The following is a 25,831-nucleotide window of genomic DNA, read 5'->3' as shown; positions in this document are numbered from 1 at the left end:
TGTAACGGGGATCTGGAAGACCTCAGATTCAGTGTTATTCCTCTGCTTGGGAGAGTTATTAGAGTTGTGTTTGGATATTCTCATTTTCTCCCTTGCTTATGAGGTAGGATTGCTCTTTCTTGTCCCCTGTGAAGGTAGGTATGGCCATGTGGCTTGTTTTGTCTAAAGAAATAGTAGCGGAAGTAACCCCTGGGTCCTTCCAGCAGAGGTTCCTCTAGCAGGTGTGAAATGTAGATTGTCCCAGCACAAGTGGGGTGGGGTGGGGTGGGGGGGTAGGGGAGGGAGGAACCTCCCTCTACCTGGCCCCAGGTCCCTGAGTGACTGTGGTGAGCAAAGCCCCTGCCAGCTCAGCCTGGATGAGGAGATGAGCAGAATGTGCAGCAAAGAGACTCTGGTTTTGTTAAGCCCCTGAGATTTTGGAACTCTGTATCTGCTGCATATTCTAGTTCAGCGGTTCTCAACCTGTGGGTCACGACCCCTTTGGGAGTCGAACGACCCTTTCACAGGGATCGCCTAAGACCATTGGAAAACACATATATAATTACATATTGTTTTTGTGATTAATCACTATGCTTTAATTATGTTCAATTTGTAACAATGAAATTGGGGGTCACCACAACATGAGGAACTGTATTAAAGGGTCGCGGCATTAGGAAGGTTGAGAACCACTGTTAGTTCACTGTGGCTGATTCAACAAATTAAAGATCATAACATACAAAGTGGAAGTTCACCAAGAGTTTCCAGTAGAGACAGTTATTTGGAAAATAACTCTTTAAAGCCTCTTGCAGGAGACTCTCTTACCATGTCTAAAATATTAAAACGAAAAGCCTGAAGAACAGCTTTGCTGCATGAAAGTTTGGAAGCCAGAGCAGTATTAAATTCCGGGGTGGTTGGATAACCATCTCATTCTGTGACATTATTTTTGTCGTCCTATATTGCAAACGTTGGTCCACCAAGAAATGTTTGTTCATTGTTCTTGCACTAAAGAAAATAATTTGACAGGTAAGGAAGGAGGAGGAAATTGGTGGTTGGGAAACCAGAGGACACAGGGAACAGTGACACCTTTATCCAGGCAGCACCGAGAGAACAATAACAGGGTTTTACTCTTAATTTCTGTTGCAAGAGGAGCATGCGTTAAAGACAGATATTCCATTACATTTAGTATCTTGTTTCTAGCCTGGAGTTGCAGGCATAACCCAGCTTTAAATTCTGCTTTGCCTTGCAGTCACTCCGTTGAGTGTGTGAAAAGTCTTTGTTTATTCATGATGGCTTGCACTTATATCTCACTCTACAGACAATAAACTCCATTTTTAACGAACAAAGCCACGGTTTTAGAAACTGAGAGCTGTTGCAACTTGACAAGAGACATTTTCCTACATTTCCCCTAGAGTTGGAATAAGATAAATGACAATGGATACTGAGGAGTTTATTAGATTTCAGGAAATTTGTAAGATTCAGAATATTGGTGATCTGCCATATATTTACACTGCCTAGTTTAATCTTTGACCCAACATCAACTTTCATTTGATATCCTACTATTTGTTATATTACTATTTAAAGATTTCTCTGACATAAACTTCATTGAGATAAAAGGAGGCGTTGCCTCTTAAACTAGGGTCAAACGGTGTCACACCGTTTATTATTAGGAGTACTAATAATTGCAAGACTTTTATGCTTTTAGCATAGGAATAATAATTTTCCAGTATTTTGGTCTTTTAAGATGTAACATGTATGAGGTCATTTTTGTCATTTTAATATTCTTCTCGAGAATATCGTAACTAATATCAGCTGTAGAGATGATCTAGTTCGGGAATCCTTGTTTCCTTGAAGGGGAATCTTCTTCAAACGTTACCTGGCGTGGCATCCAGAATGCAATGTAGATTCTTAAAACAATAAAATTTTATCATTTCAAACATACTTACTATTGGGTCCATTGGTGAGGGGAAAACTACTCTTTTGAACAACAAAAAGACTTCATTGAAAGGGGCCTTGGCCTTCACTTTGTATTTTGTTTCGTGTGGCAAGTATTTGAATTACATGGTAAGTGGCTGCAAGTGGTAACAGTTTTTATGGGTGTGTTTTACAAGGTGCACTCCTAATCCTTAGGAGACTCCAGTTTTGTAGGACCACAGAAAAGTTAATGTAGTAGCACGGGTTAATGAAATGTAAAACTGTTGAGCTTGAGTGTTATTGTTTTTTAAATCTAGCTTTACGGTAGTTAGCGAAAAAAATTACAGAATCCCCAAATTGCATAGAATAACATTTGAAAACTACTAATTATGCTGTATGTAACAGTATCTCTAGTATAGATTCTGGTTGTACTATTTTTTTTTTTTTTTTTAGAAAAATTGTCAAATATTGGAGAAAATGTGAAAATATCTCTCATTGAAAAGAGTTAGGTTAGCATGAGTTAAATACTTATTAAAAAATAAGGTATGTTCTGGAAGTTGCAGAAATTTTTTTTAAATTTCCATTTTACACAATAGTAAGAGTGATTGCTAGCTCAGCCCACAAATTATTTATCCCATAAGTGACTTAAGTAATAATATTTTGCTATCTTTTGATTATATATGCACTTTTAAATTAGCTTGGCATTCTATTTGTGTTGGGTTTTGTTTTTAAATTCTCATCAAGGGATGTGTTTATTAATTTTAGAGAGAGAAAGGAAGAGGGAGAGAGATATCAATTGATTATAGGCACCCCGATCAGGGGTGGAACTCCCAACCTAGGGATGTGCCCTGACCGGGAATTGAACCCGCACCCTTTTGGTGTGTGGGACAATGCTCCAACTAAATGAGCCACCTGGCCAGGGCTAGCTTGGCATTCTAAAGATCCTCATGGCTATTTCAGTGGGCTTTTTAAAACTCTGATTTGTAGTCCAGGATTGGAAACTTTCCACTCCCACTGTGTGGTAGCTAAGGAGAGTGAGGTTTTTTTTTATTCCCTGGTTGGAGAATTTTTATCTGTGTACGAACGCAACTACTGTCTCCTCTTTGAAGAAGAATCATAGATCCCAGTGTTTGAAAGGAATTCTGAAGGTGGCCTACTTTGGTTCTGTGCTTTTACGTACATGGTTTTGTAAAGCTGTGCAAAGAGGAAACTTTGCCAAAAGCAAACACATTTGGCACTCCTTTAGCAAGCTGGATATTTAAAGGAACCCCGTGGCAAATACTTTTGCAAGGTAAATGCTCCTCTAAGGTGACATCTGGGTAGTGGGAAAGCTCCTGGGGCTTTATTATTTTTTTAAAGTATATTTTTGTTGATTTCAGAGAGGAAGGGAGAATAAGAGAGAGATAGAAACATTAATGATGAGAACCATTGATCGGCTGGCTCCTATACGCCCCCTATGAGGGTTTGAGCCTGCAACCCTGGCATGTGCCCTGACCAGGAATCAAACCGTGACCTCCTGGCCCATAAGTGACACTCAGCCACTGAGCCACGCCCACCTAGCAGCTCTTGGAGTTTTAAAAAGCCTTTGGAACTCTGCTGCATTCCCCCTCCCCACCCCTACCCCACCGCAGCCCCTATGACAGTAATTAGTGCAGTGGGTCCTCCTTGAGGACAATGTCCAGTCTCTAAGCAGCCAGTGGCCCCAGTCCCCCTGTGATCCAGGGCATCAGGCCTCCTGTTTACCTGCCACTCGGAGGTGCCAGGCATTCCTCTGTGGACTGGCAGGCATCTCAGACTGCCACCAGCTTCATATTAAATTCAGCACAATGACTATAGGCTGTTTGGCACCAAAGTTAAAATGAGAGCATTATCACCAGTGATTTCTCATGCCACTTCCAGCTGACACAAGTCTAGGAAACAAGCCTAGCACGAGGATTGCTTACGGGTTTTGATGTGGAATTACATAGGCAGTTGTGTGTCAAAAATTGACGCGGAGCGTTGCTGTGAGGTTTGAAGGTGGTCCCTGTAAAATATAGGAGCTTGGCATGGAGTGTGTAGTAGTTGCTGTACTAATTCTTAGTCATTTTTATCATTTCATTTTTATTATTGTTTTGAAGTCTTATTATGCCTAGGAAAGTGTTACCAGAAGCGGTAAATAAAGAGGAGTAAAGGCCTTCTGGTTCCTAACGCCCTTTCTGCATTCCGTCCTGTGCCCCCTGCAGAGTGTGATAAGCTGCGGCGGGATGGCTACCGGAGCTCTCAGTACTACTCCCAGGGACCCACCTTCGCCAGCGCCGGCCCACCCAGCGAGGAGTATCAAGATGAGGATGATGAAACCGATCAGAAGGTAAGGCTTCTAAATTCAACATGGGATCCCAGAACAGAAAAAGGAGATAAGTGGGAAAACTGGTGAAATTAGAACAGGGGTGGGCAAACTTTTTGACTCGAGGACCACAATGGGTTCTTAAACTGGACCGGAGGGCCGGAACAAAAGCATGGATGGAGTGTTTGTGTGAACTAATATAAATTCAAAGTAAACATCATTACATAAAAGGGTACGGTCTTTTATTTCAATAGTTTTATTCATTTCCAACGGGCCGAATAGTTTGCCCACGGCTGAATTAGAACAAAGTGTGTGTGCTTTTTAGTTTAATAGTATTATCTCAAGTAAACGGCTTAGTTTTGATAAGTGTGCCATGGTTTTGCAGCACATCAACATTAAGGGAGACTGGGTAAGGGTACACAAGGAATTCTCAGTACTATCTTTTGTAAATTTTCTCGAGAGCTAAAATTAGTCTGGAAGAAAAAAAAAGTTCCTGATCCAAAGAAGTTATTAAAGGAGTATAATCAATATATTTGTGCATTTTGAATACTCTCTTTTGGGTAAAAGAAATAAAGTATCTTATTTCTGTTGTTTTGCTTTTTTCATGTGACCAAGAACCTAGTGAGATTACAAAGAAGAGCTCTAAGTATAGCAGCATAGATTCAGCATGGGCAGTGCTTTTACTTAATATGATAGCGCTGGGCAGTTCGCTTTTGTGATGTTGTTTGGTATCTGCATTCCTTTTTCTCACGCCATCTTTTGTGATATGTGCAAACTACTTAAGACAAATATATTTCTCAGTACTAAATGCACATGAAAGAATAAAAATGTATGGAGATTTTTAACTTACATAGTTTTATTTTTCATTTTATTAAGAAATGACTGACACAAATTACTTAAACAAATAAGGTTTGATGAACAGAGTTTGCTTTAGAAACCATTTTAAATTAACCTAAGAAATTTCAGTGGAATTTAGGTCAATACATCAAAGTCTTATTGTTTGGAGAACATTATCTAGAATTTATTATCCTCTCTCAAGTAACATCAGAGAAAAAAAGTAGGTAACAGTTGTTCAAAAATAGAAAATTACTACCTTAAACTTTTGGTTTTCTAATGAAGATTAGACCCAAGTTTTTATTACAGAACTAGAGGCCCTGTGCACGAATTGATGCGCCAGTGGGGTCCCTCGGCTTGGCCTGCAGAATTGGGCTGAAACTGGCTCTCCGACATCCCCTGAGGGGTCTCGGATTGCGAGAGGGCACAGGCCAGGCCAACTAACCACACCAGTGCATGATCAGAGCTGGGGAGGGACACAGGAGGTTGGCCAGCCAGTGAAGAACCGCAGGAGGGCTCCAGGGTGTGTCCAGCCCATCTTGCTTAGTCCCGATCAGCTGGACCCCAGCAGCAAGCTAACCACTGGTCCGAGTGTCTGCCCCCTGGTGGTCAGTGCACATCATAGCGAGCGGTTGAGCGACCTTAGCATATCATTAGCATATTATGCTTTGATTGGTTGAATGGCCAGCCAGTCATCCGGACACTTAGCATATTAGGCTTTTATTGTGTAGGATAGCCTATCATTAGCATATTACGCTTTGATTGGTTGAACAGCCAACCAGTCAACCGGACACTTAGCATATTTGGCTTTTATTATATAGGATATCTTTCCTATTTCTGTAAAGGTGTTTGGACATATTAGGTTAATCCTTTGAAACTATAAAATACACAAAGAAAGTTTCTTACTATAATAGGAAAGCAGTTATTTCAAAGTTGACCTGGTCTTTAATTTAAAAGCCTATTTTTTTCTCTTGTTGATATGAGTTAGAAAAATAAAAAAAAAATCAGAAGAATTATATCATGAGGGTGTTGTTTTGATTTAAAAATTTTTTCAGGTTTATTGAAGTATAATTGACAAATAAAATTGTATCTAGTATGATGATTTGACAAAAATATACTTTATGAAATGATCATCACACTCAGGTTAATGAACACATCCATCCCCTCACATAGTCACCGTGTGTGTGTGTGTGTGTGTGTGTGTGTGAGAGAGAGAGAGAGAGAGAGAGAGAGAGAGAGAGAGAGAGAGAGAGAGATGAGAGCGCTGAAGGTCTATTCTCTTAGCAAATTTCAAGTACACAGCACAGTATTATGTACTGGACTGCAGGGGTCCTCAAACTACGGCCCGTGGGCCACATGCAAATACAAATATTGTATTTGTTCCTGTTTTGTTTTTTTACTTCAAAATAAGATATGTGCAGTGTGCATAGGAATTTGTTCATAGTTTTTTTTTTAAAACTATAGTCGGCCCTCCAGCGGTCTGAGGGACAGTGAACTGGCCCCCTGTTTAAAAAGTTTGAGGACCCTGCATAACTGGATACATTAGATCCCAAGGAGCTTGCTCATAGCAGACTGAAGGCCCGTACCCTTTGACCAGTGTTTTTCCATCTCCTTCACCTGTGAGATTTTAAAAACCCAGCTGTACTTCAGCCTTTCTGTGGTGCTCAGGGAAGGGGAGCATTTAGTTTACAGTGGGACCTGGAGAGACAGGTGGTTTCTGGGTGCAGCCTAGTGAGTATGCAGAATCCTTGGTGCAAATCGGCAAATCGGCATTCCAAGACCACATTCTACGATCTTCCTGGGAAATGGAAGCATAGTTTCTAAATTCTCACACAGCTATTTAGTTCCCAGATGCCTGAGAGAAGTTCAGTCTCTGTGAAAGAGTTTCTACTCTTACGCACATTGGCACGGACTCCTCCAAGCAGCCTCTCCCAAACATGCGAGAGAGTGTGGACAGGTCATTGGCCCTTAGAAAACAAGGCTCCTGTCCTGTTGGAAATAAGTCAGGGATCATGATTACACACACACACACACACACACACGCACACACACACGCACACGACATGGCATGTCCTAGTAAGCATAAGAAGTACCTTATTCTGGAGGAGAACCAAGATGGCGGCATAGGCTAACGCCGGAGTTTGCTGCTTTGAACAACTACTTCAAAAGTGAAACCAAAAAACGGAAGGGACATCACCCAGAACCACAGGAACGCTGGCTGAGTGGAAGTCCTACAACTAGGAGGAAAGAGAAACTCATACGGACACTCAGAGGAGGCACAGTGCTGAAGTCAAATTCTGAGGTGCGGAGTGCGCGGAGCGGGCTGGCGGCGGAGGGCGCGGTTGGCGCAGACTCTGAGCTCCAGATCCGGGCGAGTCTTTAGGGACCCAGACTCAAACGGGAGAAGCGGGACTGTCTGGCTTCGGTCAGAGCGAGTGCAGCTTTCTCTCTGAGCTTTGCAGCGGGTGCTGGGACTCAGAGAGGCAGAGCCCCTGGGGACAGGACTGAGAGCCGCCATAACTGCTCTCTCCAGCCCACCCTGTTGATCCTGTGCGACCCGCCCCGCCCAAGCCCTGCACACAGGCATTTGCCGGATAGCCTCAGGCAAACGCCAGATTAGCACCTCCCTAGAGGACAGAAGTTCTCTCACTGCTGACACAGCTGATTCTCATAGCCACTTGGCCTGGAGGTCAAACCCTCCCTGGAATTAGCTACAACAATCAAGATTTAACTATAAGACTGCGAACAAAGACCACTAGGGGGTGCACCAAGGAAGCATAACAAAATGCGGAGATAAAGAAACAGGACAAAATTGTCAATGGAAGATAGAGAGTTCAGAACCACACTTTTAAGGTCTCTCAAGAACTGTTTAGAAGCCATCGATAAACTTAATGAGATCTACAAGAAAACTAATGAGACCCTCGATCTTATATTGGGGAACCAACTAGAAATTAAGCATACACGGGCTGAAATAACGAATATTATACAGACTCCCGACAGCAGACCAGAGGAGCGCAAGAATCAAGTCAATGATTTGAAATGCGAGGAAGCAAAAAACACCCAACCAGAAAAGCAAAATGAAAAAAGAATCCAAAATGCGAGGATAGTGTAAGGAGCCTCTGGGACAGCTTCAAGCGTACCAACATCAGAATTATAGGGGTGCCAGAAGATGAGAGAGAGCAAGATATTGAAAACCTATTTGAAGAAATAATGACAGAAAACTTCCCCCACCTGGTGAAAGAAATGGACTTACAGGTCCAAGAAGCGCGGAGAACCCCAAACAAAAGGAATCCAAAGAGGACCACACCAAGACACATCATAATTAAAATGCCAAGAGCAAAAGATAAAGAGAGAATCTTAAAAACAGCAAGAGAAAGAAACTCAGTTACCTACAAGGGAATACCCATACGACTGTCAGCTGATTTCTCAACAGAAACTTTGCAGGCCAGAAGGGAGTGGCAAGAAATATTCAAAGTGATGAATACCAAGAACCTACAACCAAGATTACTTTATGCAGCAAAGCTATCATTCAGAATTGAAGGTCAGATAAAGAGCTTCACAGATAAGGAAAAGCTAAAGGAGTTCATCACCACCAAACCAGGATTATATGAAATGCTGAAAGGTATCCTTTAAGAAGAGGAAGAGGAAGAAAAAGGTAAAGATACAAATTATGAACTCTCTCGCAAATATGCATCTATCAACAAGTGAATCTAAGAATCAAGTGAATAAATAATCTGATGAACAGAATGAACTGTTGATTATAATAGAATCAGGGACATAGAAAGGGAATGGACTGACTATTCCTGGGGGGGAAAGGGGTGTGGGAGATGCGGGAAGAGACTGGACAAAAATCGTGCACTTATAGATGAGGACAGTGGGTGGGGAGTGAGGGCGGAGGGTGGGGCGGGAACTGGGAGGAGGGGAGTTATGGGGGGAAAAAAAAGAGGAACAAATGTAATAATCTGAACAATAAAGATTTAATTAAAAAAAAAAAAGATTAACCAATGGACACAAGACACCGGGGGGGGGGGGGGGTAGGGGCCGGGGAAATGTCAAGGGGGGGTGGGGAGACATATGTAATACTCTTTGTAATACTTCAAGAAATAAAAATTATAAAAAAAAAAAGAAGAAGTACCTTATTCTATCATTTCTCGGCAGTTTAACATCTGATACGGATTTTTTGAGCAGGGAGATGGAATAGGAGCTCGCTCCATCCACAAATTTCGAGCTTTAGCTCTTCCACTTGTTTGTACCTTGCTCTCCCTCTCCCTTCCTCTTTAAAATCAACAAAAACATATTTTTTAAAAAGGATAAGACCTATATGAAAAAATTCTAATACTATAGAATACCACAAATAAGATTTGAATAAATGAAAAAACATATGCTCTGAGATTAGAGGACTCAATATCAAAAGCTGTCAATTCTGCCCATGTTAATTTATAACATTAACACAATACCAATAAAAACTTGAGCAGTTGTGTTTTGGTTTGGAGTTATTTAGGGGGTGGAAGGAGGAGGGAGGGACTGATGAGGCTGACCTGAGGTTCATACCTGGACAAGCTGTGCAACTGAAGAGCAGTGAGGAAGGAAGAGTGGCCAGGTGCTGACCCATGGAGTCAGGAATTACTCCAGTGTGGCCTCTGAATGTACAGACGAGTAGGACCAAACATTAAAAACAGTATGTAAAGTTCAGAAATAGACCCTAGTCTGCATGGGATTTAGTACCTGATCAAGTTGGCACTTGAAATCAGGTGGGAATCCAGTAACTATAAAGGGCTCCCAGCCAGCAGTTTATGGTCTCCATGTTAAGACCAAGGCCCCTAACTACAACTCATGTTCTTAGTAGTGGCTCTAACAGTTGGGGTCATTGTTAAGAACAGAGTCTGTAGAAGTCAGATTGGAGGGAAAATTCTATTGGGAAAACCCTTCTTTGTATTTCCTAGGTAGGTGGTGGGGATGGAGATGAAAGGTGAGGAGACCAGTGGACTGTCTGTAGAAGGGACACATGAGTTAAATGTTTAGGCTACAGATGCTCTGACATCAAAAGCGGTGCTTAGAACAAAAGCATTACTCGCATTCAGCAAATACTAAGCATTTGTTATGTGTTTAGGACAGAAGCCCTATCCTAAAATGAGAGTTGCTAATAAGGTGAAGGTTAAGAACATATAAGTTAGAACAGAGAACCTAGAAGACATCTGTTCTGGTTATTTATTCTGGATAATTATTTTAGAATAATAAATGCAAAGCATTTGCCAAGTAAACCTCAAGTTTATGGTATGAAGAAAGGTATTTTGCTAATGATATCCATATATATCTTTCAAAGTGGTGATGTAGTGTGACAAGAAAAAAATTGTTTGAAGTGTTTTCAACTATGTATGTTCTGTACATCACCTAAATATTAAACATGCTGCATGAAAAATGCTGTCGCAAAGGGATGTAGGAATCCACAAAATACTTTTTATTCATCCGCAAAATCAGAGAGTAAATCATTACTTTAGTGTTGTTCTAGTCTTGACATTTCTGTTCTGTTCTTTCAGTTTTCATTCTGTGCCAGGTACTACTAAAGAGGTTATTCAGGTATTTGAAGGAAGTTCAGCTATAGATGCCAAAATACATCCTGAGTTGATAGGGCATTTCTCCAACTGCCATTGTCGGAGGTTATATTTGATGATATGTTCACCGAGTCACAGAAACGTTCATAGAGGCCCCATTGTCTCAGCAGAAAGCATGTCAATCATGAGTTACTCAATCTCTTGTGTAAAATTCACCCCCAAACAGATAAATGAGGCTGGATTATGGCAATAAACAGTTGGCTTTAATAGTATTGATAGAAACTGAAGTTTTCTCTCCTATTTCCTGTTATTCTTTGAACTGGCATCTTGGGGTCTGTTTTAGCCTTCCATGATAAGAGATATTTGAATCAAAGGAGGACTTTGAAGAATACAAAGGATAGCAGCCTTGCTCTGTAACTGCAAATGCCGGAGGCTTACATAACATGATGCTTGGGAGTGCTGGTCTGGGCCAGCTTTCCTGGCTAAATTGCTCGTGAGCTTCAGTTTCCTCAACTGTAAAGAGTTATAAACCACATGTTCTGGTTTAATCAGGACAACCCTGGTTTACAGCTGCTGTCCTGTGTAATTATTAATAGCACCACCTTCACGCTCAAAGGCAGTCAGTCAAAGAATAGATCAACCAGAGGACTTGTATGCATGCATATAAGCCTAACCAACAGACACAGACACCAAGGGGATGAGGGGATGAGGGCATGGGGGGGAGGGGGAGGCATGGGGGGAAAAGGACACATATGTAATACCTTAATAAAGAAAAAAAAAAGAATGGATAATAAATGTGATATTAGAATGCAGTGTGTACCCCAGTGAAACCAGTGAATTGCAGGCTCACAACAATATGCATGTGTCTTAGAAAACAAGTAACAGTGCAGAGAGCACGATACCATTTTTATAAAAGTCCAAATAAATATAAACACCTAATTTAGGCATATTTATACACACTTATTAACAAAAAGGAAGGGAATGATTAACACACAGTTCAGGAGAGTGGTTACCTCTGGGGAAGCAGGGAGGAGCGTGGAGGTGGATGCAATTACTGGTAATATTGTGAGCGTGGGTTGGGTAGCGAGTTCTTAAATATTCATTATGTTGTACTATATACTTTGGATCTATGATTTACTCTAATCAAAAGATCATTAAAATAAGAAATTACTATATCAGTTAAAATGTATACTCTAATTACCTATTTTCATTATTTTGAGGAAAAGAACACTTAATATGGGATAGTTTAAATCCAGACTATTTTAATTCAGTACCTGGAGTACGTGGTAAGAAAGTTTAGAGTCCTTAAAGGTCTAGGTTTTGTGATAAAGGGACTAATATGCTGAATAAGAGAGAAGGAACAATTAGTTACTTAATAACGTGGGTATGAAAACCACCTCCCAGCCAAATCATGGAGTTGCTGGGAGGGCCATGAACTGTGCTTTTGTGTGGATCCATGTCCACCACACGTGGTCTTCTGTGTTGTTGAGATTGGGTCCGGGATTGGGGAAGGAAAAGGAGAGAACAATTGTAAGTCAGGATCTCTCGGGTCTGAGTAGAAGCAGCATGTAGCCAAGAAAGACTACGTGGTTTTGACACCTTATAAAACTATCTAGAATCTTCAAAACCAAGAGTCAACCCAAAAGAGATATAATTTTGGGAGTAAAATCACCAAAGACTAAAAGGACTAGAATGTATGTTGGTGTCCTCTTCAATAGTGTCCTATGTTGTTTCATCAGTTCAATGTCTATTCTTATGTAATACTTGCTAAGTGAATATTTTCCAATTTTTAAAAGCATAGCAGATTTTTTTTTTTTAAAGCCTGGGCTAATCTGTGTTTCACAGTTCAGCCTACTCTTTGGTAACTTGGCCATTTGCCAAAGAGACTGTACGTCAGGCTCCACTGTCCATCTGGTGGGAGGCTGCCTGGTTTCCAGCAGGACTTGGTGGGCTCTGAAATGCAGGTCTACCAGCATCCAGAATCTACACAACCACCACTGAGGGCAGGTGATCTCCCTGTTTGAATTAAGAGATTTGACACGAGGAATAGTGGTTTCTTAAGTTTTATTGGTGACTCTAGGTTCCTTCCAGGACCAGATTATGGGCTATTGGTGAACATTATTGACCAATTAACAGCTTTAAAAACTGCATTTAAGTTCTGAAAGCAAGGCAACTTCAAACTCAGTGTTTAAAAAAGTAACTCACCCTATACTGAGGGTTTCCATTCCACTTGCCCACTTTTGAACTTTCCAGAAGTAAAGTTATTTTAGGCCACTTTCTTATTTGTAAAGTGAGACTAGTGCTGTGAAAATTAAATGAGGTACCAGTTCCTTTAAAGCCTGTCACCCTGGGAAAGCCATGTAGAAATCAGTTACTAGATGGTGGTCCCTTTTTTATTTCTATGTTTTAAAACTATTTTTATTGATTTCAGAGAGGAAGGGAGAGGAAGAGAGAGATAAAAACTTCAACAATGAGAGAGAATCATTGATTGGCTGCCTCCTGTATGCCTCCTACTGGAGATTGAGCCCGTAACCCCAGCATGTACCCTTGAACAGAATCGAACCCAGGACCCTTCAGTCCACAGTTCTGATGCTCTATTCACTGAGCCAAACTGTACAAAGAGCTATTTCAAAATTCTGACATAACTCTTACAGTTCCGATTTAAAGGCTCCTAGAACTTACATTCTCATAGGAGAGGCAAGATAAGTAACTAAAATATGTGCATACTGGTGATATGTGTGTATTAAAGAGAAGCTTAGAAAGCAGAAAAGGGGATATAAAATCTTGGGAAGGAGTTAAAATTTTAGGTAGGGTGAACAGCTAAGACCTCGACAGGAAGGGGACTCTTGACTAAACTAAGCACCTGAAGAATAAGAAGATTATACTTGTGTGGATGTCTGAGGGAAGGACATGTCAAGTGGTGGGAGCAACAAGTACAAAGGCCGTGAGGCAGTAGTGTGCGTGATGTGTACAAGGAACTTCGTGGAGGAGGATGTGACTGAGTAGAATAAACAAGGGACAGACTAGTTGGAGATGAGGTCATTGTTGGCAGGGGCCAGTTCATAGAGCACGTACGTAGGGTTTTGTAGGCCATAGTAAGAATCTGGGAGGTTTGAGAGGAGGAGCACCATGACCTGGCTGTGGTGCTGGGAAATCCACTATTGGAAGGGGAGGAGTACGGGAGGGTAGTCAACAAGGACAGAAGCGTGCAGGCCAAAGAGGCTACGGTAGTCACCGGGAGCATTCCCATGTCTGTCAGTACTTGTGCTGTGTTCTGCCATTGAGATGCAGGAGGTTTTTTCTGTGTTCCTGCTGCATTTATAAATACTAGGAGGCATAGGTCAGGTCATTTTGGAAGTCATACCATCCTGGTTTTCTAATTTTCTTCAGTAGGTTGTAGCACTATCTAACAGTCACTCTGCACGTAACGTTACCTGTGTCCTGCTGGTCTGGGAAATTTTCTTGAAATGAAGGGAGCACTTTACAAAACAGATGATCTTTGTCAGTTGTCACATTGGAGCTGTCCCTGGTGATCGTCCCATGGTAACGAAGCTCACTGAAGTACCGTTCCACTGTGGTAGTTATCGATTCTGACAACTGAAAGAAAAGTAGGTTACGAGGCCTGGTGAGCACCGCTGAGACACATGCAAACCACAGAACCAAGCTCCTCCAGGTCCCTCCAGCGGACGTCACACGAAACGGGAACCCTCTCCGCAGGATGTCACCGTGCTGTTTATTCTCTGGCCATCTGAAGCTTTCCTTTCTTTTAAAACTTTCAGTTAGGATGTGCTTCTTACGGCCTTCGAAATTTGTGTTATATTTCAAGGTTGCCTGGGGAATTATTTCTATGTAAATATGTCAGAAAATTCGAGTGACCTTTTAATTTACTGGATTAAGCTTCAACGTCAGACATGTGACCTTTACACAAATTGATATGAAATTCTCAAAATGTTCTTTTATTTATGTGAATGTGTAGCTACAGTGTAAGAGTAGAGAATCTGTATTATAAATCAAACTTAACAAGAGTAGCACAGCTGCAAAGGGGGCAGAAATAATTGATTTATGTCAGCCTGGCTTCGCTGCTGCGGCCGACTCAAAACATTCCTTTGTCTTTTCAGGATCTGTAGGAGCTGTAACTAGTGTCAGATCAAACATGAATGGATATGGTGTAATTTAGTATCATGATTAAGATGTCAGTAACATATACTCCACTTGAGTATGTTCGTTATTTAATTACAGACATTTTATAGTTTCTTTAGGTGAAAAAGAAAGTAGAATATCATTTTACATGTTTTATGCATTAAGAATTTCAAGTATAAAATACTGAGATGTCTAGTTATATAATTTATATTTTTATTTCTATAATGCATTTATTATGGATAGTCTTGCAATAAGAGAAAAGTGCAGGTACTTGTCAATTCATGGTTTTGTTTTCAGGAAGTCGCATTTATATGACCACCACCTTTATGGCCATGACATTTAACTGTCCTAGACATTTCCACAGCTATCCTCTCATGAGGTCCTAAGAGAACAAGATATTCCAATTTTACAGCAAGGGACCTCAACATTTAGGAACAGCCTAAAGGCCCCTTGACTGTAAGTTATAAAGTGAATAGACTCCGGTGTTTGGATTCTTCACCTAAGACCCTATCCCTAACACGCCAAACCATTTTCATCTGTTCTGTGTAGCCCTCTTCAGATTGTGGAGTGCGGTACTTGTAGAATAAATACAGGTATTGTGTGGGTAGGTTAATTCATTAACAGTAATGATGACAGTGTTCTCTTCTAAGTGTTTGAGATTTCTAAATGATGGGTTTCTATAGATTTCTTACTGATGTCCTCTTAAAAACTTGCATTTAATCCAAAAAGGCATCAACATATGCTTTTTAAAAATGGATCAATCCTTGCCTGGGTGGTGTGGTTCTGTGGTTGGGTGTTGACCTATGAACCAGGAGGTCACAATTCGATTCCCAGTCAGGGCACATGCCCAGGCTGCAGGCTTGATTCTCATTTGGGGAGCAGGGGGCGTGCAGGAGGCAGCAGATCAGTGATTTTTCTCTCATCATTGATGTTTCTATCTCTCCCTCCCTCACCCTTCTTCTCTCTGAAATCAATAAAAAATAAGTATTTTTTTAAAAAGTATCAATCTGTCCAAATCAAATGTTGGGTGAAAGAAGTCACAAAAGAGACCTGCAGAACTTTTCCTTTACAGAAAATTCAATACAGGCCAAGGACGCTGTGATGTTAGAAGTCAGGACAGCAGTTACCCTTGCTTTGGGGGAGAGGAGAGCTGCTGAAGTGACCTGGGTCCGGGTTTTATAGGTGTTCCCTTGGGAAGATTCACTGACTTTTTATTCTTAAATAAAACTCTTTTAAGTGCCTTGTTTTCATAGGTGGTAATTTAAATGCTTTCAACTTGAAGAACTGTTCTCATACATTTTTTCTTATTATAAACTGCCATCTCCCAACAAAAGTCAATTACCCCTTTTTGTTGTTGTGCCTGAGCACAGTGTATTTCTTTTGAATTCTTGGAGCTTCCTTCTCACCAACCCAGTTGCCACGGGGCCATCATCAGATGCTTGCCAAAATGCATATTTTTTTTATTTTTTTAAATTTTTTTACAGAGACGAAGGGAGAGGGATAGAGAGTTAGAGAGTTAGAAACATCGACGAGAGAGAAACATTGATCAGCTGCCTCCTGCACACTCCCCACTGGGTATGTGCCCGCAACCAAGGTACATGCCCTTGACCGGAATCGAACCTGGGACCCTTGAGTCCGCAGGCTGACGCTCTGCCCACTGAGCCAAACCAGTTAGGGCACTTGCTTACACTTTTTAAGATGTTATGGGAGGAACGGTATTACAGACGGTCCCCAGTTAGGATGTTAATCTGTATCAAAACCGACACTGCTAGAAATGTTCTCATGGAATTCTGATAAGGCTCAGAGCACAGCTTTAGTCAATTTCTTATAAGTAAACAATTTCACACAAATATTTTTCCATATAAATGGTTTCAGAAGAGTACAATTAGTCAAACAACAATAGCTCTATCATTTTCTAAATGTCCCTTGAGGCCAGAGCCTAAAGGAAATGAGATTGAGGCTAGAAATTATTTTGAGCCAAACTACATTTTAATAAAAATGGAAATTGATGGTCACAGCCGTGTTGTGTCTCTGGGCTTCTTATGTTAAACTGAATCCATAATCTTCTGACCACAGGAAACAGGAAGAACTTAAGATTCTGTGGGTCAGCAAAACCTTTCACAGTCATGGTTTAGAGACTGGCCTCTGCAAATCATAAATATTACGGGTCATGCTCAGGATACTGAGCAGAGAGAGTTCTTGCAAACCATTGCTTCTGTTCCTAAATGTGACCAGGTGTTTTTTTGTTTGTTTGTTTATTTTTTTTGCTTCAAATCAGTTTAAATTTTAAAAAAATGTTTCTGTCATCTCTTTATACACTGTGGCTTCTTTTTCCTCATTCTGCCTACAGGGTTCTATCTCCTCCTTGGAAGAGGAAAGACATATTTCCATCAGGAGACCTAAAACGCCAACCTCAAGTGACTTCCCTGACCTTAATTCTCAGACGAACTGGGCCCAGTCTCTTCCCTTGCCAACACCAGAAGAGAAGATGCGACTGCACGCCCAGACAGTCCAGGCTGATGTGGTTCCTATTAACATAACCGGTATGCTTCGCTGTGTAGACAAGGTTCATAATGTACTCCGGAGAGTGGCTGTGGCTTTCTGTTGTTGCTGTCATATGCACTTAGCATTTTATGCATCAGAGGGAAAGCTGTAATATGTGTATATTCCTTTACTTAATGAAGGGAATACTAAAACATATTTGTGCACATGTGTACATGTAAAATAACTATTGCTTTTAAGTTAGAAGACTGTGTCACCAAAGATTGATGTGGAAGAACTCCGTGGTCCAGCCACTCATTTAAAGCCTGTCGTTTTAAATTGACTTACCTTTAAAATATATTTTGATTATATGGAGACATATTCTAAATGTGATTTTGGATAAGAAAAACTATGTGCGTTTTTTTTTTTCCTAAAGGGCTATTTTAAGTAATATTTATAAAAGTTAAAAAAAAAACAACAATTTTGTGATATTTCTTAATGATAGATTTTACCTTTTTGTTTTCTCAGGTAAAAGAGGGAAAAATTACTTGAAATAAAAATATCAAGTGAATTAACAATAATAACTAGAAAACATATTTTAAAGAAAACTCAATAGGATGATAAAGTTATATTTTGATCCCTAAAATTTGAATTCTACAATCTTCAAATAAAAGTTAATTTTTTAATATAAATTTTTAGAATATAAATCGCCACGTGTAAAATTCAAGTTCTTTTAGAATAGTATGCTCAAGTTTGAATCACCTGTGATAATTAAAGGTGACAAATTACAAGGTACATGAAGTTCAAAGTCAGTATTTCACAAACTTAGATGAGCTGTTAAAAATATCAAAATTGTCCTGTTTTATCACGTTGGTAGGCATGTACACAGTGCAAAATAGATGTGTTAAGGGTTAATAGCTTCAGCCATTGGACTGTGTGGTAGAAAGAAATAGAGTACTGATCGTCATCATTGATATCAGTCCATACAAAGCATGGCTTACAGGGCTAGAATCTAAAAGAAATCAGGTGACCAGTAAGGATGAGTTTTCATTAAAAAGTAGGGTGAAAACCGTAGCAAACTTGCTGCATTTCTGAGACTATTACTGTTGACTGCCATTACAAAGCTTTTTGCCATGGCATTGGTTAATTTTTAAAGGACTAATGACATTTTGATAGTTATTGGAGAATTTTTAAAAACCTTGCACTTAAAAATTACTTTTAGAACTCATTTTGAATTCCAGAGAAATGTAATAAATAAGTGCATGAATTATTTTCAATTCCATGTGCATTTCACACATTTATTGTGCATAAGCCTTAAAGGAAGAATATCATGGCATTTTAATCCATTTTCTTTGCAGATAACATCATTGATCTTTCTGAATGTGATTCTTGTTCACCTAGAGATCATATTTTTTTAAAGATTATTATTATAAGTAGTTATGTTTCAGAACAAAGTATAATGTTTATTGCTCAATGAAGTACATAGGTGCATATTTTCAGTAAGAATATGCATTACATTATTTGATTGATTAAATGCAGCAGAAATGTAATTATGTATGATTAAGTGCCTCAGGAATAATATCATAAATAGATTGTGCTATGAAATATGACAATCTGTAATGGAATTAGGATAAAATATATTATTGTGACATTAGTAAATTTAAAGCAGAGTAACTAGAATTTTAGGAGTAATGAATTATTTACAATGAAATGCATTGTCACAACAGGAGACAGTGTCCTTTCTTTGAGCTTTAATTCTCTCCTGTTTGATATGAATTACATAAAGTTTAAAAGGAGGCCTTCAGAATGCCACACAGGAAAGGTTAATGACAAAAAAAAAAAGAGCAATATGAGTTATATCAAAATGCAATGTATTTTTGTGTGGTTAATGTTTTCAGAAATGTAGAAATTAAATATAATTTCTAATTACATATGTATTGATCCATTTTTTGGATACATGTGTTCAGGTACACATACATATATTTCATAAAGGGAGTAGTTTTTCTAATATTCTGATATAAAAAAGCATTAAATTAAAAACTGTCACTTTTAGTAGTTGAATTGACCTAGGTTAGACAGTTTCCTGCTATTTAAATGACATTTTCTAAAGCCCCAGATGACTCTTGAGATAAAAATGTACTTCCTGTTGGGAATTGTCAAATGCTCACTTATTTGGGTAAACATTGAACGTCTAGTTGATTTCAGTAAGGTTCAGCTGGGGGAAAGTGCCGACAAATATATTATTTCAAATCCAGAGGGAAGCCCGCCAGGCATAGAGGTAGAGCAGTAGCGTGATGAGCTGCAAGCTTGGAAACCAATTTAACCCCTTTAGTTGTAGTTCTGTGGGACTCAGCATGTTCTAAATGTTGAAGAGAAAAAAATGTTTAAAATAAATGTATATATGAGTATGTTTCATAATCTGCCATGTGGGATAACAACTCTTCCACCTGGAAAATAAGAGTGGGTAAACATACTGAAGCAGTTTTTACAAACTGGCTTTGTATTGATGTTTGAGCCAGCAAAATTTATTTCTAAGTAGTAAGCCTGACTGACTAATGCCATTTTTCAGTGAAAGAGAATGATTCAATTCCTCTCATATATTTACTGAATATTCAGTATTTACTGAATAACTACTTTGTGTCAGGCATTGACATGAATCGTGGTCCCTGCCTTCAAGAAATGTATAGTCCAGCAGGGAGCACAGTCCTTTTAGGTAACAGTGCAAGATGGAGAGTTTGACGCCTTTATTTTTATTTATTTAATTGATAACTTTTTCCCCCCAAAATATTTTTATTGATTTCAGAGAGGAAGGAAGAGGGAGAGAGAGAGATAGAAACATCAATGATGAGAGAGAATCATTAATCGGCTGCCTCCTGCATGCCCCATGCTGGGAATCTATCAGCCATGTGCCCTTGACTGGAATCGAATCTGGGACCCTTTGGTCCACAGGCCAACACTCTAAACATTGAGCCAAACCAGCTAAGGCAAGTTTGGCATCTTTAATGGTGATTCTATCCTCATGGTTTGTTTCTTAATTTCCTGGGAGCTTGAGTGGTTTATCTTTTGTTTTTGTTTAGGAAGCAAAACTGGAGACTAAATGCAACTGTCTATTAGGTTTTAACCAATTTTAACGCCTTGATACAAGGAAGTCTTTTCCGCTCTGCTGCAGGGAACTAATGGAGCGTTGAAGGCATGACTTGCCACTTACAAGCACCTTGTATGTTGTTGCACAGAGCGACACGTTTGTTACAGTGGTGGTACCTTCTGGAGTTGCAGGGTCTTCTCTCAATGGTTTCTGTTTTCCTCCATTAGGAACAAAGAGGCAAGCATTTTCAAGTTGAAGTTTGTTCCTTAGTAGGTGAAATGTAGTTTGATCATTCAGCTCTTTTATTGTCTGTTTTGATTAAAGTTTTATTTACAACTTATTGCTATTATAATAGAAAGTACCTTGTTCACAAAATACCCACTTTGAATGTGTCAATATTGCTAAAAAGAGAGAATGCTTTTATACTTTTCTCACAACAAAAGAATGATGGAAGTACATAATTTGTGTGTATATATGTATTTTTAAAATCTCTTTTTGAGGAGATAACCACTTGACAAGGTCAGTGCTATAAAGCTTTCTTTAATTTAGCTGGCAAGTCATTTAAAGCAGACCAATCAAAAACTGATACTTTATTTTTTAATGTTTTCCCATTGTGTGTCAACCACACAAGCTCACATTCTCGAGAGAAAGAAGTCCTGTGGATCTGACATTTGGGGATTGATTGCAGCATTACCTGAAATATCTAAATTCAGATCGACTATTATAAGTGACTGTGAACTAAAGAAGCAGTTCAGCTTTAACAACAGCAGTGCTACTGGGTCTCATTGTGGTAAAAGTACTTTATCATTATAAGGCTTTTATTTTTCATTATAGTATCTCGCACCACAGCTCATTTCCGCAGTCTGTCCAAATTGTTGGCCTCCTTGACTGGAGGAAAAACTCTTCATCTGAGAGTTCTTGACTGTTATCTGTTTCATCACATAGGATGGGACATTGTGATGGTTGACTGAATGATTAACACATTGCATACTGCATAGGAATCTCTAAGACATACACCAGGGACCGCACGTTTTTGGGCAAACTGCACGTTATTTAAATCATCATAATGCACTTTAGGTGTTGTTTTTCAATAATTATAACATTTTTATTTACAAAAACAATTAAAGTTCCTAGTACTTTTGTAACGTATGGCACTGCGTAAAACATTTTCCTCTATGAAGAGGGACCAAACAAAATTTACATAAGTATCTAGATTCGCTCCTTTTTCCATGGGCGTGAAAAACGAGAACACTCGTGAGCGGTCCTTAACAGATGGCGCGCGGAACACGAGAAAACTCCTGAGCGGTACGAAATGTGTTAAGGTACATTTATTGCCATCCTCACATGCACGCTGATGTAATGAGTGATGTCTGAGACCAGAGGACCTACGTGAAGCACTTCCCCGATGACTCATGGTTAAAATAATGCAGAATCACTCTTCTGGCGTGTTGTTAACAAATTTGCATTTTCCACTCCAGCTCATTTGGAAATGAGATCCAGGTGCTTCCTTTGGAAGGACACACACAGAGAAATTGGAAAAGAGCCTTATGATGATAATGTGCTTTCCTTCCCTTTTTGCCCTTCAGCATTCATTCATCACCATATGACTGGCTAACATCATTATTAATACCTTCTTAGCATTTGACAACAAGCTTCTGGAAGAAAGTGCATGGTGTCAGCTTGCTTGAAAATAACATTGCTTTGCTTGTTCTACTACTCTACATTAGGGGAGAATTTCGATCGTCAGGCCAGCCTACGGCGGTCTCTAATTTACACAGACACTCTGGTAAGACGACCGAAGAAAGTCAAAAGGAGAAAGACTATTACAGGAGTCCCTGACAACATACAGAAGGAGCTAGGTATGGCTCATCAGAACTGTATTCTGTTGCCCCTCATTGCTGCTCAGCATTCCTATGCTAACCTCATCTGTGATGCTTATGAAATCGATACATTCTGATAGCCATTTGATGCCCCAAAGGGCCAGCTTCTTTTCTGAATGAGGCACTGGGTACAAATCTTAACACCCCATGTAGATGATGTATTGAGTTTTGGTGACAAGGTAAGACGAGAAGTTAATATGAAAACTGTTCACTGGGATGGTAGAAATTCAGTTATGTCATCATCTCCATGTACCTTGAACAGTAGGGAATTGCCACAATGAAATTTACTTTTCATTTAGATTTTAAAGTTTTCATAAAACTGAAAACTCATTCTAGAACTTCAAGTTACGAAAATGGACTTCATTAGTTATACTGACAATATCGGTGGCATTGTCATCAAAGAGACAGCAGTGGGGGATAATTAGTAACTACTAGTATGATAGAAAATAGTCGTTTAGGTTGGATAGTGCATTTCTGTACTTCCAGTGAAACAACTTCATAGATTTTGGGTCAGTATTTTTCAACCTGTGATAAAAACAGAAAAAACACAAATAAAAAAACTAGCTAGTGGAGAGGTTGTTTACTTCATTATTCACTTATCCATTTGTTTCTGCTTATCTGTATATACACTGTGGATAATCTCTTCATTCTCCTCTTTCTATCTTCACTTCTCTGTTTTTTAATGGGCCCATCAGGAATGTCTGCAGAGGCAACAAGGCAGACTGGGTCAGCACAGGGACTCTGGCGCCAGGCTGCTTGGATTTGGACCCGACCTCTGCCACTAACTCTCTGGGTGACCTCCGGCTGGTTCCTTCACCTCTCTGAGTCTGCTTCCTCATTCAAGGGAGGGTTGTTTGGATTTAATGAATTAATATAGGGAAGCCCTCGGTATCTGGTACTAGTCTGAGCATAATAGGTGCTATTGTAATTATTGTAGGGAACTTAATACTACCCTTCCAGAAACGTGCCTTTCTCTTCAGCCAACCTCTGGACTTATTTCATTATGAGTACTTTCACCTGATGTTTTTACTTTCATTTACTGTTAAAGGTTTTACTCTAGAAACTCAGAATTCTTCCTTCTGAACTTGTCTCTTAGTTAAAATGAATGTATCCTAGCCATAGTGGTATGCCTGTTATAGCACTTTGAGGCAGCATTTCAGCTTCCAGGGGCTATAGACACTGTTCCTATGTCTGTTTTCCCGGCACCCCTGCTCATTCTTCTTTACCTGACATTTCCTCTTTGACTGCCATTCAGTTCCCCAGTATGTATGCTCGGCCTCCCGGACTGCAGCAAGGAGACAAGAATAGCAGAGCTTCGCTTCTGCTGTGGGTAGCTCCAGTGACCCAGACGACGTCCAGGTGCTCGTCTCATCCCATAACACAGGGGTTAGAACGAAGGCAAGGTTACACCCACAGGACTGTGCGGTCTGCCTCTGGTTCATGCCCCCACATGCTGCTTTTTTTTTTAAAATATATTTTATTGATTTTTTACAGAGAGGAAGGGAGAGGGATAGAGAGTTAGAAACATCGATGAGAGAGAAACACTGATCAGCTGCCTCCTGCACACTCCCCACTGGGGATGTGCCCACAACCAAGGTACATGCCTTTGACCGGAATCGAACCTGGGACCCTTGAGTCCGCAGGCCAACGCTCTATCCACTGAGCCAAACCGGTTAGGGCTATGCTGCTTTTTTTAGTGGCCAGTCCTCCTGTATCGTTCCTTCAAACTTTTTTTTCTCTTAGATGACGGCTAATTAATTTGAGAAATTAATATGTACATGTATGTTCGGTAGGTGCTTAATGAGCTAATCTCTTACAGGACTCAGGTAACATTTGTATTTGAACTGATCTTTAAGAGGTGTGTCTTAACCAAAAGGAGCAACTTTAAAGATAGACCCTTTGTAAGTTAACAAGGTTGATGTTTCAAGAGTAGGTTACATTTGGTTGGAAAGCTAGGTTTTGGATGGCTTTGTGCAAAGGGTGTAAGAATAGTTTGGCCCAGATAAGATGCACATGCACATTAAGTATTCAGTATAAATTATCTATATATGCATGTAATATGAATTCTAGAACCTCAGAATTATGAATATTTATCATTTTTTTTACTGAGCCAACCAGTATCGGCCAATCCCTCACTTGCCTGTTTGACTTAACTGGAATGATTTGGCCAGCTTGGTAACTCATATCTTCTGTCATTGTAATATTTTTTATTTATTTTTATTTTATTTTTTTTTAAATATATGTTATTGATTTTTTGCAGAGAGGAAGGGAGAGGGATAGAGAGTTAGAAACATCGATGAGAGAGAAACATCGATCAGCTGCCTCCTGCACACTCCCCATTGGGGATGTGCCCGAAACCAAGGTACATGTCCTTGAGCCAAACCGGTCAGGGCAATATTTTTTAAATTTATGTTTGAGCCCCTGGAGCTCAAGTTTATTTCTCTTTTGCATGTGACATGGAACCACTCTTAAGGCTGGCAGAAAGAAAATAGCTTTCCCCATATCATCAATGTTGTGATTGTTGCCAGATATGCAGCAGCTGATGTCATTGCACAGTCAATAATATGACCTGGATCACAGCTGGAGGTCAACTGAGACAGCTATATCTAAGTTAGAACTAGTTAAAAAAAAAAAAAGAAAGAAAGAAAATTAGACAATGACTCTCATTTTTTGTTTTTATCCTCACTCGAAGATATTTTTTCCATTAATTTTTAGAGAGTGTGAAAGAGGGTGGGAGAGAGAGAAACATTGATGTGAGAAAGACACATCTGTTGTTTGTCTCTCACACTTGCCCTGATTGAACCTGCAACCCTGGTACGTGCCTCTGACTGGGAATTGAACCCACAACCCTTTGGTGCAGGGCCAGTGCTCTAACCATTGTGCACACTGGCCAGGGCACAATGACTAGTTTTATAGGTATACTAGTTGGAAGGAATGGTGGATAGAATAAGGGGAAAATAACATTTGAATATAGTAACATTTTGGGGAAAAATTCAATCATATTTTTTTCTTTATTCATTTTAGGAATTTTCTAGATGTCCTGTCCACTAAACACTACCCAGGTTGCCAGGGCTTTGGATTTTTTAAAAATCTAACCAGAGGTGTGTCCAGAATTAGAGTTATATTTATATTATGCTTAATTATATGCAGCTTTTACTTCAAAATACGTAAATGGACTCTAGAGACTAGCTAATATATAACACTTTAAAATCAAGGTTATGATATTTTCTATTTACTTCCAAAGTATATTTGATGACTTATTATTTGTTGCCTTCTATTTAAATAAATCGGATACAATTTTTTTTTCTTTAATCTTATCTTAAACATACATTGAAATATATTTGAACACCCTGTTGTGAGGTTTCTTTTATTTTTTAGACTCAGATAGGATTATTTTGTTGATGTGTAATTATATTTGGCTATTTCTGGAACTTATCCCAATATGTGTTTCCCAAGCAGAAAAAGCCTCATTTAAAGGAATCTCCTTCTGAATAATTTCTGATAGTTTGTATTAAAAACATTACTAAAGACCTGCCAAGACTTTTTAAGATTTATTTTTCAATTATACTTGACATGCAATAATATATTAGTTACAGGTGCTGATAAGACTTTTTATATTATTATTATTTTTTATTATTATTATTAG

General features: G+C 39.5%; 1 protein-coding gene across 6 annotated transcripts in view; it reads left to right on the top strand.

Annotated features, from left to right (window-relative positions):
• NHSL1 (NHS like 1) overlaps positions 1-25,831 on the top strand; it is a 215,462-nt gene that overhangs the window by 174,648 nt on the left and 14,983 nt on the right. For 4 of the 6 annotated variants that reach the window (XM_036316581.1, XM_036316582.1, XM_036316586.1 and 1 more), the window contains exons 3-5: positions 4,113-4,237; positions 17,090-17,282; positions 22,033-22,164. In XM_036316581.1, the coding sequence (XP_036172474.1) occupies positions 4,113-4,237; positions 17,090-17,282; positions 22,033-22,164 (450 nt within the window). The remainder of the gene's footprint in view (positions 1-4,112; positions 4,238-17,089; positions 17,283-22,032; positions 22,165-25,831) is intronic. The other 2 variants (XM_036316583.1, XM_036316585.1) reach the window with 1 other exon arrangement.

The sequence above is a fragment of the Myotis myotis genome, unplaced genomic scaffold, assembly GCF_014108235.1.
Source record: "Myotis myotis isolate mMyoMyo1 unplaced genomic scaffold, mMyoMyo1.p scaffold_m19_p_7, whole genome shotgun sequence".
NCBI classification, from domain to species: domain Eukaryota; kingdom Metazoa; phylum Chordata; class Mammalia; order Chiroptera; family Vespertilionidae; genus Myotis; species Myotis myotis.
This window is presented reverse-complemented; position numbering and strand designations above follow the sequence as displayed.